The sequence below is a fragment of the Sabethes cyaneus genome, chromosome 1, assembly GCF_943734655.1.
Source record: "Sabethes cyaneus chromosome 1, idSabCyanKW18_F2, whole genome shotgun sequence".
NCBI lineage: Eukaryota > Metazoa > Arthropoda > Insecta > Diptera > Culicidae > Sabethes > Sabethes cyaneus.
The window spans coordinates 92,951,066-92,965,190 of NC_071353.1; the positions used below are offsets into that span (position 1 = coordinate 92,951,066).

The 14,125-nt window shown below is 36.6% G+C and overlaps 1 protein-coding gene across 1 annotated transcript in view; it reads left to right on the forward strand.

Moving 5' to 3' along the window:
• The first annotated feature begins 8,624 nt into the window (after positions 1-8,624).
• The window catches only part of LOC128737353 (mRNA-capping enzyme), a 123,517-nt gene continuing 118,016 nt past the window's right edge, over positions 8,625-14,125 (forward strand). Inside the window, exons 1-2 of the mRNA XM_053831979.1 lie at positions 8,625-9,147; positions 9,204-9,612. Of these exons, the coding sequence (XP_053687954.1) occupies positions 8,962-9,147; positions 9,204-9,612 (595 nt within the window). The 5' untranslated portion in view covers positions 8,625-8,961. The remainder of the gene's footprint in view (positions 9,148-9,203; positions 9,613-14,125) is intronic.

Below are 14,125 nucleotides of genomic sequence, written 5' to 3' on the forward strand. Positions count from 1 at the left end.
GCAAAACTGTGCGAAATGTAAACAAAACTATTGCCTTCCTTCTTTTGCGTAAACGAAAGAAAGAGCAACACTGCCGTACAGGAGAAGAGTGCCCAGTTTTGATGTATGCAGAGTTGTCAAAAAGATTGTTCACATATTACGAACACAATTTATAGCGTCCGCCATTATAGCGCGTAAAAAGCTGGATGCAGAGTTGTCAAAAAGATTGTTCACATATTACGAACACAATTTATAGCGTCCGCCATTATAGCGCGTAAAAAGCTGGATAGGGCTTTAACTACTGTTTTACCTGACTCACTGCGAATATGCGTATTATTGAAATAAAACTTAACCATACGTTTTATTCGTTTATAACGCATGTGCAATTAATATCGATAACAAACGATTTTTTATAAGTTGTGCTTTTGTTATTGCATTTAATTTGTAAAAAGTTGCATGAATAAAAATTCAGTTTCACAATCCAATTATTGCGTACTACTGGCACTTGATATATAACGTTTAAGTACGTTATTTTTAGTGATCAAAATTAACGATATTTTCGATACAAAGGCGATATTTTTCGAAACCTTTCGAACCAACACGATCCCGCCAACACAACGCATATTCGCAGTGAGTCAGGTAACACAGTAGCCGCCATTAGGCACGCGAAAAGGTCGATAATGCAGCATAATATGCTTATGTTCAATTCGACGTTAGTAACATTCGATTGCATTGAACGATGTAAACATATTTACGATTTTGACGCATATAACATAACGGTTTTCAATCTGACACAACATTTTGACGTAAGGTAACGCACCAGTTTATAGCGTGCGTTACGCCAAGTGGAGAGTAACACGCTAGCTGTCATTATGTCTTATGATCGGGTGTATGTGTTTTTTACTGAACCGAAGCGTTGTATACTTTATTTTTGCTCAAAACTCAGTTATTTTTAAAAATACTTAGAACCCTTACTACAATAATGCAAAACCATAGTAAAAAGTACCGTTAAGCAGTATCCACTAAGATAAAAATTGCCGGATTTTTAAATCCAGCTTTTTACGCGCTATAATGGCGGACGCTATAAATTTTGTTCGTAATATGTGAACAATCTTTTTGACAACTCTGCATACATCAAAACTGGGCACTCTTCTCCTGTACGGCAGTGCCCCAAGCAGGGATGCCAGGTGATTTTTTGAAAAGTCTTCACGAATCAAGGAAAAATGTCTTCATTTGTCTTCTTTCGGTTTCCGCTCATTTAAATTGCATGGTGAAGACATGTCTTCAAGCGAAGACATTTCACTCTTTTGTAACCAAAATGTCTTCAAAAGGAAGACATGTCTTCACTTCTGGCATCTCTGGCCCCAAGTAACAACGGAAGCTGAATTGCAAGAGCAATGACTGTTTACGGGTTGGTTTAAGGCGATCAAAGCTGCATAAAGTAAGCGCTCAAATGGCGTTTAAATAAGCGATGTATAAGCTACTTTAAGTTTTTCAAACCAGTTCTCTCCCAAAAGCTGATAAAAAAGCTTAATAGCGGATTTTTTTTGCTAAACAATCTGCTTCTAAATAGCCATAAACATCAAACCGTTTTACGGCTGCTTAAAGGTGATAAAATGTAGAGTGGAAGCTTTCATTAGGCTCACAGCTTTCAAACTATACTTGAAGTCTGCTTAAGAGTGTTAAAGTGGCTTTACAAACTTCTACCAAGTTTTCATTCGGCTCACAGCACACATACTGTCAGATCATAGAATTTCGCAATTCGACTGACAGCAAAAGTTTGTCAGTTATCGACATTATCGACTGCTTCACGCTAGACGGGCTTGGCTTCAGGTGTAAAGATATTCTCACTGTCTGTTCTGCAGATGCGAATGGGGCGGGTTATACGGTGAGTGCTTATGGATCAAAAGATGGCGGGTTCAATTCCCGGAAAAAAGATATGCATTTTTAATTAGCTAGCTTACTTGTTCGAATTAAAGTTATTCGAAACTAAAAATATCGCGTTGACGGCGAAATAAAAATGACGCGTTCCATTTTTTTAAGTTTAAAAATAGATTTTTTTTGGCTGCATAAAGGTTGATGAAGCGTTGATTAAGCGACTGGAAAAGTAGGTTGTAAAACTATTTCTCGTTCTAAAAATAGAATTGACAGCATTGCGCAAATTGGCTATTTAAAAGGGCAAAAAAGTTTCTATTAAGCTTCATTGCAGCTTCGAAAGCAGCTATTAATTAGCCTGAAGCTTGATAAAATCACCAGATTTAGATGTTTAAGAGCTGAAAAAAGGTTTTCATTTCTAAACCTAAGCCATAGATCAGCCAACAGGTTGAATAAAATCAGCTATAAAAGCGTTTGATCAGCCTGAAATTGTTACTTGGGGTTGCTCTTTCTTTCGTTTACGCAAAAGAAGGAAGGCAATAGTTTTGTTTACATTTCGCACAGTTTTGCTTACCTTCTTTGACGTAAACGAAAGAAAGAGCACGATAGTGTTGCAAGAGAAGAGTGCCAGATTTGATGTATGCAGAGTTGTCAAAAAGATTGTTCGCATATTACGAACACAATTTATAGCGGCCACCATTATCCAGCTTTTTACGCGCTATAATGGCGGACGCTATAAATTGTGTTCGTAATATGCGAACTAGAGTGACTATATACAGAGTGGCGACAATGTCAAAATTGGAATGATAATTATCTGTCAGTGTCATTCCAATCGAGCAGACGACCTATCCAACGCGTATGCAGGAAAGAGAAAGAAAAACCTTGGAAAAACCGCATTGTATCCAGCTTTTTACGCGCTATAGACCAAATCAAGGTGACGTCATCTGGCAGATACTGGCGCCCTTGTTTACAAACAGACCGCAGAATCCAAAAAAGTTTCAACTGTTTAAACAGCAAGTTTGTTGTTTAAACCGAGTTTAAACAGCATTAGGACTAAATTTAAAAAGCCATTATGCCTGTAAAATGGTAAAACACACGCTACATTCGCTATAAACGAAAAGGAAAATTTTCCAAAATGTAAACAAGGGCGCCAGTATTTGTCAGTTGACGGTATGATGATTTGGTCTATAATGGCGGACGCTATAAATTGTGTTCGTAATATGCGAACTAGAGTGACTATATACAGAGCGGCTACAATGTCAAAATTGAAATGATAATTATCTGTCAGTGTCATTCCAATCGAGCAGACGACCTATCCAACGCGTATGCAGGAAAGAGAAAGAAAAACCTTGGAAAAACCGCATTGTATCCAGCTTTTTACGCGCTATAATGGCGGACGCTATAAATTGTGTTCGTAATATTCGAACAATCTTTTTGACAACTCTGCATCCATCAAAACTGGGCACTTTTCTCATGTACGGCAGTGTTGCTCTTTCTTTCGTTTACGCAAAAGAATGAGAGCAATAGTTTTGTTTACATTTCGCACATTTTTGCTCTCCTTCTTTGACGTAAACGAAAGAAAGAGCACGGTAGTGTTGCAAGAGAAAAGTGCCAGATTTGATGTATGCAGAGTTGTCAAAAAGATTGTTCGCATATTACGAACACAATTTATAGCGGCCATCATTATAGCGCGTAAAAAGCTGGATACATTTGGGATGACTTGTCGCCACTCTGTATATAGTCACTCTAATGCGAACAATCTTTTTGACAACTCTGCATACATCAAATCTGGCACTCTTCTCTTGCAACACTACCGTGCTCTTTCTTTCGTTTACGCCCAAGAAGGAGAGCAAAAATGTACGAAATGTAAACAAAACTATTGCTCTCCTTCTTTTACGTAAACGAAAGAAAGAGCAACACTGCCTTACATGTGAAGAGTGCCCAGTTTTGATGGATGCAGAGTTTTCAAAAAGATTGTTCGAATATTACGAACACAATTTATAGCGTCCGCCATTATAGCGCGTAAAAAGCTGGATAGCGCGTAAAAAGCTGAATAGGATTTAAAATGATGAGTAAATAGTTTCAATGTTGATTTTCTCAGTTCGATGCAAATGTTAGGTAAGGCCATTTGAAAAATTTCCCGAGATTTCGATAATAAATTTTACATTTATGGCTTATTTTCGTTAAAAACGTTTCTTTTTGTTTTCTTAAATTTTAAACAAAAATTAATTTTCTACACGGAGAAAAATGTATGGCAAAAACAACCATATTTAAGGTTGCTTTAACCAGCTTTTCTCATTGAGATTTGCGTAAATATATACTTGGTTACTTTGACAAACCACGATGCTTGAAATTAACTATGTAAAATATTAGGCTGTTGCGGTGAGCTGTAATCGCACAGTGACCAAACAACTTGCGACGTACATAAACAACAATAAAACTGAATGCCGTTGGTAGACTGTCGGTTTGACTGTCCTACCTAAAAGATATCAAGTGTCAAAACCAAACAACCAAGATTCTGGTTATTTCAAGCAAATATTTGTTGAATTGAAGTTAATTCCTAAAGCAGCAGGTAATATTAACCAAACTTTATAGTTTGATCTAAACAAATTTTAGTTTAAAACAAACTGATTAAATCTTAAGTAAAATAAAAATTACGCGTTCCATTTTTTAAATTTAAAAATAGATTTTTTTGGCTGCATAAAGGTTAATGAAGCGTTGATTAAGCGACTGGAAAAGTCAAACATTGAAACGTTTGAAACTACTAATATTGTTTTTTGAAATAAACCTGAATGTAACCAAAAATGTTGATTGCAACAACCAAGAAATTTATTGAAACAATTTTTGCGGTTGTAAACATACACTGATAAAAATAGATACGGCGTTACCAAAAGATGTCACACATGAATTTCAACGTGCTAATATTGATAATCTTGTTTCATATGTCAATCATTCGGGTATCAAAAGTGTTTCCACAGACAAACAGACGAGACACTCGCGATAATTCCATCGTCCAATCAAAAACCACTTATTTTTCAAAAAAGCATATTTCGCAACATGGCCACACCGCGGCGCGCGAGTGTTGCTTTGAGTTTTCAGTATAAAACCATTCAAATGTACAAAACCCTACAGCATAAAACCCTGCAAATGCAAGCTACTCCGCAACATGCATAACAGAGGGTGCTAGTGTGCAAAATGTGTAGGACGATGGTTTTTAAGGTGAAGGTCGTCAGAGGCCAGCTGCTTTTTAATGATTTCAGTACTTGTTTCCACTATCGTTTTGTTTATGCTAAGTTTATGCTGAGTTGCTAAGTAGTAGTAGGTAATAATCTGTTATGAACAATTAGGAAACGTAGAGTCGCGAATCCATTTTTGCTGTTGAACTAGATCCGACAGTAATTCTATCACATAAAGCCCTGTATAGAGTTCCGAGCGAAGTGAAAATCCCATACAAAACGTTCAACTTTTTCACTAGCGCAAAAACTGCATTTCGCTTCACTCGGAACTGTAAACAAACGTGATCCACCGAAATTAAAGATTGTGGATGACATCTTTTTCACTTGGGTACTTTTCTTTCGCGCGCGTCTACGTTCGTGAACAAAGCTGCAGCTAGCGAAAACTTGACGTTTCAAGCCAATGAGTGTGTACAGGTGTGGAAAAGGGAAATATTTATTAATATTGGCAAAAAAAACTTCATGACTCCAAAAACATACCGCAACGAGCAATGTGGATTTTTTGTAGAATTAGACGTCACGCCAAACCGTTATTACTGATTTTTAGGTTTTAAAAACGTATTGATAATGTTTTGCGCTACACTTAATTACTGCAGCACCATTGCCCCACTTGTAAATACCGCATTGGCTTTAAATTTGTTTTCACTTCGCTCGAACTGTAAACCCTTCAATTCACTTCGCATGAACTGTAAACCGAAAGCTCATGAAATTATGAAGAGATCCACAGTCTTTATTTTCCGCGAGCGAAAAGACACGCTTTTTCACTTGCTTCGATTTTCACTTCGCTTGGAACTGTATACTATGCTTAAAATGTTGTTTACGGTGAATTTTATTATCAGAGAATTTTATAAGCATATTTTCGACACTTTACGACCGTTAATTTAATAGCGAAAATTATTGGCCAATTTCATGCTCAACGTAAATATGGCATCACTCCCGTTTCCTTGGTAACGTATCAACAACGTCGGTCGCGGATTCGGAATTGCAATCGAAACGAAGTAAAGTTTTTCATATCAACTCAAGTGAACAGTTTGGGCAAAATCATTATAATATCTTACCAGATAACTGTTTGGGTGGTAAATTCAAGTTTTCTGTGTTTCAAGTTAAGTTTCTCGAGTGATGTGATGAATGGCACGGCCGAAAAAAATTAAAGAAAAATCGGCGTAAAAGCGAAAATATAGTGATGAATTTTAATTGGGCATCAGAAATCTCAGTATTTAGTGCAAGTTATGCCCCAAAAAGTAATAGAACCTATAGAATGCAATGTTTAGTGCTTCGAGTTACAAGATCTGCCCAAGTAACCAGTGAGCACTTAAAGAAGCAGAAATCTAGCTTTTTATTAGCCTATGGTGCACACCATATCGTGCAGCATAGTTCAATATGCCTATAAAAAGCTGCTAGAAAGCCGGTTTTTGCGAAATATCCGGCTACATTAGTGCTTGGAGCTTTACAAAAGTCATAAAACGTAACGCCTGTTGCGTAACGGTAAAACGTCAAACATAAAAAAAAGCGAAAAATATATTGTACACCCTTTTTATCTTCCCTCTCTGTTATGCTTATATGGCGTACTTTGTTGACGTTTCAAGATTGCTTTTTGTTATTTTCTTTTTCGGTTAGAATTGAACCGCCAGCCAATCTGTCGATAGGAATAGGAATAGAGGAGTAGGGCAACGCCTTTACCAGTTGATCTGTAAACGGTAGTTGCGAGTCAGCTGCCAATCCACCTTTTCGCGTGCCTAATGGCGGCTAGTGGGTACACTTTTTGACAACGTTTATTTGCTTTTGGGAACAACAATCAAAGCTGGAAGTATCAATCTGACGTGAACAAAGTTGCCAAAGCCATGCTAACGTTTTCCGAAAGCTGTACCCACTAGCCGCCATTACGAACGCAAAAAGGTCGATAGCTCTACTTAAATTACCGAAATTCTTAACTCGGATGTTTGATTTGCTTATCAAGGCGGAATGGAGGGAAAGATTTTGTTTTTCACATATCTTCCATAAGTTGCGCTTTGGGAGAATTACCTACCTTTTATTTTCTTTTTATGTGATGGCATACATGTATAGAAATATTTCTTGCATATTATCCGTATGCATATGGCCTATAGATTCGTGTTGATGTTTATTCAATCGGCGGTGCAGGATTTTGCGTAAGACAAAAAGAGAGGGAAGCATTTTTTCTGTTATCACGCGTACGTTCGCAAGATTTCCTGCAAGTGTGAGCAGTGTTCAAAATCTCTTTTGATGCCGGTAACGGCAATAAAGCTTGCTTAGAGCATCTAATCCTTGGGGCACATGGAAAAAATCTATGTGCGAAACACATAAATACTACCGTGTACCCCCGTTGGTATGGCCTACTTTAATCTGAACAGTTTTAATCTGTACCCCTGTGGTATGAATGCGTTCACATTAAAAACCAATCAAGCGTCACACACAATTGACGTTAAAGTTGACCGGTAAATTAAAAAAAGCAAAAAATCTTAATGCGTTTCCTCTTGCTCAGGAGCTTTGGCAATATAGCTCATATGCAACTTACCTCTCTCCAGCACTCAAAATGGTCCATTTTAGTCGAAACTGCCGAGCCAATTTCGTCTCATACAAACCGAACCTTTAGAATTCGCGCATGTTTGAAATGTTTTCAAAACGTTTGTTTTCGTCAAATCAAAACAACAAGTTCATAGGGTGCGCGTCTTGCGCGTGTGTGAAAATGAATAGAGTTACCAAATATTCAGATTAAAAATGAACTCGCCCAATCTGAACGAGCTGTTTTTCATATTAGCGGGGGTTGAGTGTATATGAAAAGTTTTCTCAGTGTACGAACGAACGCTCCTCCACTCGGCGCTCCTCCAATGCATGTCAAAAGATTGTGCCCACTTGCGCTCAATATCCGCCATTATCCCTCATGGAAAGCTGGATATTCGGGGAAATGGTTTTCGGGAAAGTGGTACATTCGGGAAAACAGTTCATTTGGGGAAATAGGCTTCGGGAAAATATCTTTCGGAGAACTGGGTTTCGGGGAAACGGTTTTCGGGAAAATGTTGTACAACCATTGAAAATACCCAAAATTAGCTTCCTGTACGCGTGGTACGAATTGGGTTGAAGGAACTTAATATTGGGTACTTTCAGTTTTCCGTGTGCAGCGGACTGTCAACGTGTGCCTGATGTAATGACAAAAGCAAAAATCTAGATAGAATTAACAAAAGGGCGAATGTCGCAAATGTAAACAAAACGGGTGAGAGTTACTTTTTGCTGGACCAGCATAGGAAAAGTAACCCTCACTCGGTTTGTTTACGCTTGCGACATTCGCCCTTTTGTTAATTCTCTCTTCAAATATTTCCTTTTCTTTTTTTCTCACGCTAAAAGTAAAACCTAGAGTGACTATATACAGAGTGGCGACAATGTCAAAATTGGAATGATAATTATCTGTCAGTGTCATTCCAATCGAGCAGACAACCTATCCAACGCGTATGCAGGAAAGAGAAAGAAAAACCTAGGATAAGCCGCATTGCATACATTTGGGATGACTTGGCGCCACTCTGTATATAGTCACTCTAGTAAAACCCTGAAGCCTGAACTGAACTAAACAGTTTTTCGACATCAGTTCGGTTCGGTATCGGTAGTCAATAATTATTCGCGATCGTCAGGCAATATGTAATGTTTTAGTTATTATTAATCTACTGTTGTATATTTATCCAGCAAACAAGAGCGGTTTATGTGTATATTACATATCTCATTTCAATTATAAATTTGACGCATTAACAGTTTTACACCTGAAATTTAACAACCTGACGCGTATTATGGTACATAATACATAGTAGTTGCAATCAAAATATTTTAAAACACGAAAGAAATACGGGTGGATATTAGATTATCATTAATGATGTCTCGTGGTCCTGGTCCACTACCGAATCGATGGCTTTATTGCCCACGCCAGTCCGAAACACTAATAGCAGGAAAGTTTCTAGCTTTTAAAACACCATTAAAAGATGATTTCGAGTCTCAGATGCCGGCTGAATGTTGTTTTACACCAGAAATGCTCTTCCAGTTGATGAAAACATATAATGTGAGTGAGAAGATTACTTAAACGAATACATATTTTTCAACATCTTTTCACTACAGGTAAAAATTGGACTTTGGATAGATTTGACTAATACAGACCGGTTTTACGATCGTAATGATGTCGAGCAGAACAAGTGTAAATATGTAAAATTGCAATGTCGTGGACACGGAGAAACTCCAACGCAGGAACAAACCAATGCTTTTATTGAACTTGTGGATGAGTTCAATCGAGATCATCCTATGGAAATTGTCGGAGTGCATTGTACTCATGGGTTTAACCGTACGGGATTTTTAATTGTATCATACGTGGTAGAGAAGTTAGATTGGTCAGTTGAGGCAGGATTATCTGCGTTCGCTAAAGCACGACCACCCGGTATATATAAGGCTGATTATATCAAAGAATTATTCCGACGGTATGAAGATGAGAATGACGCCACACCTGCACCTGCTCTTCCTCAATGGTGTAATCGTAAGTATGCTCAACGAACAATAATTGTTGTTTAACAAACATATCTCCTGGAAATTAAGAAAGCTTATCCAATTTAATTCTACTAAATATGCATATTTTATTCTTGACAGATACGTATTTTGCCTACGCTTACGCAAACTCGAAAGTTCGAAAACAGACACTGAGGAAGCCTGCAAGTCGTAGGCGAAATGCGTATCTGTCAAGAACAAAATATACATATTTAGTAGAATTAAATTGGATAAGTTTTCTTTTTATTTAATTTCCAGGTTTCGTATTCTACTAAGACACTCCAAAAACTTCAGTCAAACATATCTCGATAAGCATTTGAAGGGGCCATTCAATGCTGGAGGAGCGAAAAAGAACTATCACTCTGTATGTTTACATTTGATTGATTGGCCCTTTTCAATAGTTTATCGAAATATGACACATTGCACGTATTATTGCTGATTGCATGAAAAAAAATCCATTCAAAAGTGCGCCACAGGATACCAATGAAATTGTAACACTTTTGAACCAAGATTTACATTATTTTTCGAATTGGTTGAAGTTTGAACAGCTTAAACTAATTTTTTTTTCCTTGTTGGGGACATTAGTAAGACAAAATATTTGATCATCTCGGCTAACGCCAAAACAGACGTTAACGTTGTAATTGATGGTGAAGTAATTGATCGCGTAAACGAAATAAAGTATCTTGAAGCAAACTTGAAGACAAGTTAACCTTTAACCACAGACAGTCCACTGCCAGAAGATCGTTCAGAGGCGAACAGCAATATTTGAGCTGGAGATGCCCATATCAAATGACGATGGTATAATAAAGGTTCCTTTCAACACTAGCTGGATTAAATCGGGGTTTGTTCTTAATTTTGCCTTAAATCATAGAATTTTTGACGTAGGACTACGTCTTTGTTTACTATTTACTGGGACTGGGTAGCACTTTGTGAAAACAAACAATTGAAGTGTAACGTTTGAATGAAATATTTTAAATTGTACTAACTTCTGAACTACTGTATGAAACTGAACAATTTATATGTCGTTGGATAGATAAAATGACCAGCAGTTTTATGGAGGGTAAGAGAGCAATTTTAAGGAGGGCGTAAGAGAGGGGGGGGGGGGGGGGGGGATTCCTATACAAATGAAAAACAAATTACCTCAAAACTCGAGAATTAATCAAACAAATGGAATCAAATTTGGCGTGTGCAGGTTTCAGAAGGCAGGATTTTTTTCTATGGAGTTCGAGCTGAGAGCTCGTTGGAGGTGGACGTGCTGTCTGCATCGTCGTGTTTAGATGTGTCGTTAGTCGCGAAGACGGGGAATTAAAGTACCGCTGTGGTACGCCAAGTGTTCGCGAAAACGTAATCTAAAATTTCGCGCGTAAAGTGTTTTCGTAACGCGCCCCAAAATAGAATCAGAATGTTCTGATTTCTATCAAACGAAAGCTACCGCCATCAGTGCGGGACTTTTTATTGTGTTCTCAGTGTGTTCCATATTGCCGCTAAAGGCAAATACTGTTGTGTTAGTGCCTCTCGCACATCTCTCAACCAAGTGATCTTATATGTTCAACAGCACCAAGAGTGCCGAGTGTATTCAAAGGGCAAATTATTGAATACTAATTTCAGGATACCAAAGCAAATACATTTTTGCAAAGTGTTTTTCTGGTGGTCGAAATTAAATCAAAAGAGTAACAAATCTTGCGTGACGGAAATCGCAATGGTGTAGTATGGAACGGCGCGTCATAACAGTTGTAAGTAGATGGCATGTTGTTTTACTTACGCACTAGTGCGAATTGTCCGTTCACCTAGAGATGGTTGCTCTGAATGGTAAGATTTCCTAAATAGGGGTAAGGATTATAAATTATCCCAGGATAGTAAGTATGTCTACCCCTCCAATTCACCAATTCAGGTAAATTATAACCTTTTCATATTCCGACGGGTACTTGTCATAAAAAAAAAAAAAAAAAAAGAAAATATGAATTGTAATTGCTCTTTAGCATTGTTTTCTGAACACCCCCACTTGAGTCACACAAGCGCGTGCGCACTCAGTCTCATTAGGGCTAGTAAAGAAAAACCCGAATTAATCCACCTAGCGGCGTGACCTAGCCTTTCTACTGTCACAATAATCATCATTTAATTTCTCAGGAACATCTATGTATAATTAACTTGACTACATTTTTAAATATCCGTTCCGTATTCCTCAAAATCCTTATTTGCCAGTAAAATTCACAACGTATTGCGTAGAATAATTAAATTTTCTTTCCTTGTGTGCGTAGATACTTGTAACACCTTATTTAGTTTTATAATCGGTCGGCCTAAACTTTCGGGCTTCAGAGCCACATAGGAAACTTGTTTTGAATTGACAATATGAAATATGTGTTCAGAACAGATTTGTTGCTAATTAATTAATACCATGTGTTCAAAAGTTAGCATCTTTGAAAAACAAGAGTTCAGAAAAATTATTATTATACTTCGCCTTTGAAGACAAAGAATATCGACAACAAAATGATTAATCTCAAAATTTTACTATTAGTTTGCTTGGTTTCAATTTTGCAATATATCTGAATTAGAAAAAATAACTGAATAGAGCATTAGATATGAAAAAGAGAAATTGAACTTTTTCTTAGCTGGCGCTCCTTCAGATAATTATTTTTGCATGAAAATCAAAACTTATGCTTTTTTTGAATGTACTTTCATGAAAAGATAGTCATTAGCTTGATCGCATCGTTTTTACAATGTTGGAGGGTTAGGAAAACAAGAGGGTTGCAAAAGCTGCGCCTTAAACATGCTTGAGAATGGGAAATATGATCGATATGATTTTCAGTGTTTGTCATTTTTGATTTATTTGTTGAAACATGATACATGACATAAGACATCTGTCCTTTAAAATGTCATTAACGAAAACAAATCTTACAAAATTACTACCGTGCAACGTTTACTTCCTATTTTTCATATAACATTTCTAAGCTCTATCTATTGATTGAAAAGAGCATCTATTGATGCGCAAAATTTGTTTGAAATTTGTATAAATTTATTTGGAAAAATCAACTCATTTTTAATCCTATACACCACTATACCTTCATGCTTAAATTAACTGCTTTTCTTCGCTGTTTGCTTTTCGTGTACAATTGTGAGTAACAGCAAGTGAACAAAATGACAATTGAAATCTGAAATCAAAGAAAAGAAAAAGCTTTTCGATTGAATCCCATTATTTAATATTTATTTGCAACAGATACGTAGTTCGCCTACGACGTGCAGGCTTCAACAGCGTCTTATTTCAAAGCGTATACGTATCTGTTGCGAATAAATATTAAATAGTGGGATTTAGTCGGTAAAAGTTTTTTCTTTTCTTTAATTTCAAATTTCGTATTCCACTAAGAGGCTTCAAAAATTTCAGACAATTGATTCAGAAAAGTTAGAAACATATTTTCTTGAATTTCAATGCAAATTTAAAAATTGTAAATTGTCATCCCAAGTAACAATTTGAGTTTTATTACACTCTTATGATGACATTCAAGACCAAAATTGGTCATGAAAACCACCAGAAGAGTACAATCAAACTCACATTGTGCTTGGGATCACATACACACACATACATACATACATACATACATACATATATACATACATATATACATACATACATACATACATACATACATACATACAAGCATATATGCATACATACATACATACATACATACATACATACATACATACATACATACATACATACATACATACATACATACATACATACATACATACATACATACATACATACATACATACATACATACACACATACATCACACACATTGAATACAATCAACATTTGTTTTGAATTCACACGTTTTAACGGTTTAATATACGGTGCTTAAGTGTTAAAGTTTAAATAACTTTTGAATGAACTGTCCGATTTTAAATAACTCGGTTTCGTTTGATAGATCTCAGTAGTAATTTTCAAATAATAATAAAATGTGTGATGTTTTTCATTGAATTAATGCTTATATGTTACAAAAATATGTTTTAAATACTATTTTTTCACATTTCTTTATGTAACTTTCAAACTACAAGCCCAATCGTCATGAAATTTGGAAGTTAAGGGTTTGCAAGGCTCCTCTTTCATATGCAATCAATTTTGTTCAAATCGGTTAAGGGACCTATGAGATAATGAAGTCCCATATTTTTCATATTTTTATACATAACTTTTGAACTAAAAGTCCGATCAGTATGAAATTCAATAGCGACCAATGGGACACCTAGACCTTTCATTTGACACTAAGAACATTAAAATCGGTCCAGCCATCTCCGAGAAAAGTGAGTGAGATTAAAAGCGTCACATACACACACACACACATACACACACACACACACACACACACACACACACACACATACATACACACACAGAAAATGCTCAGTTTTCGAAACTGAGTCGAATGGTATATGACATTCGGCCCGCAGGACCTTCTTTCCATTTCCGGTTTTCCAAGTGATTTCTATACCTTTATACTATATAT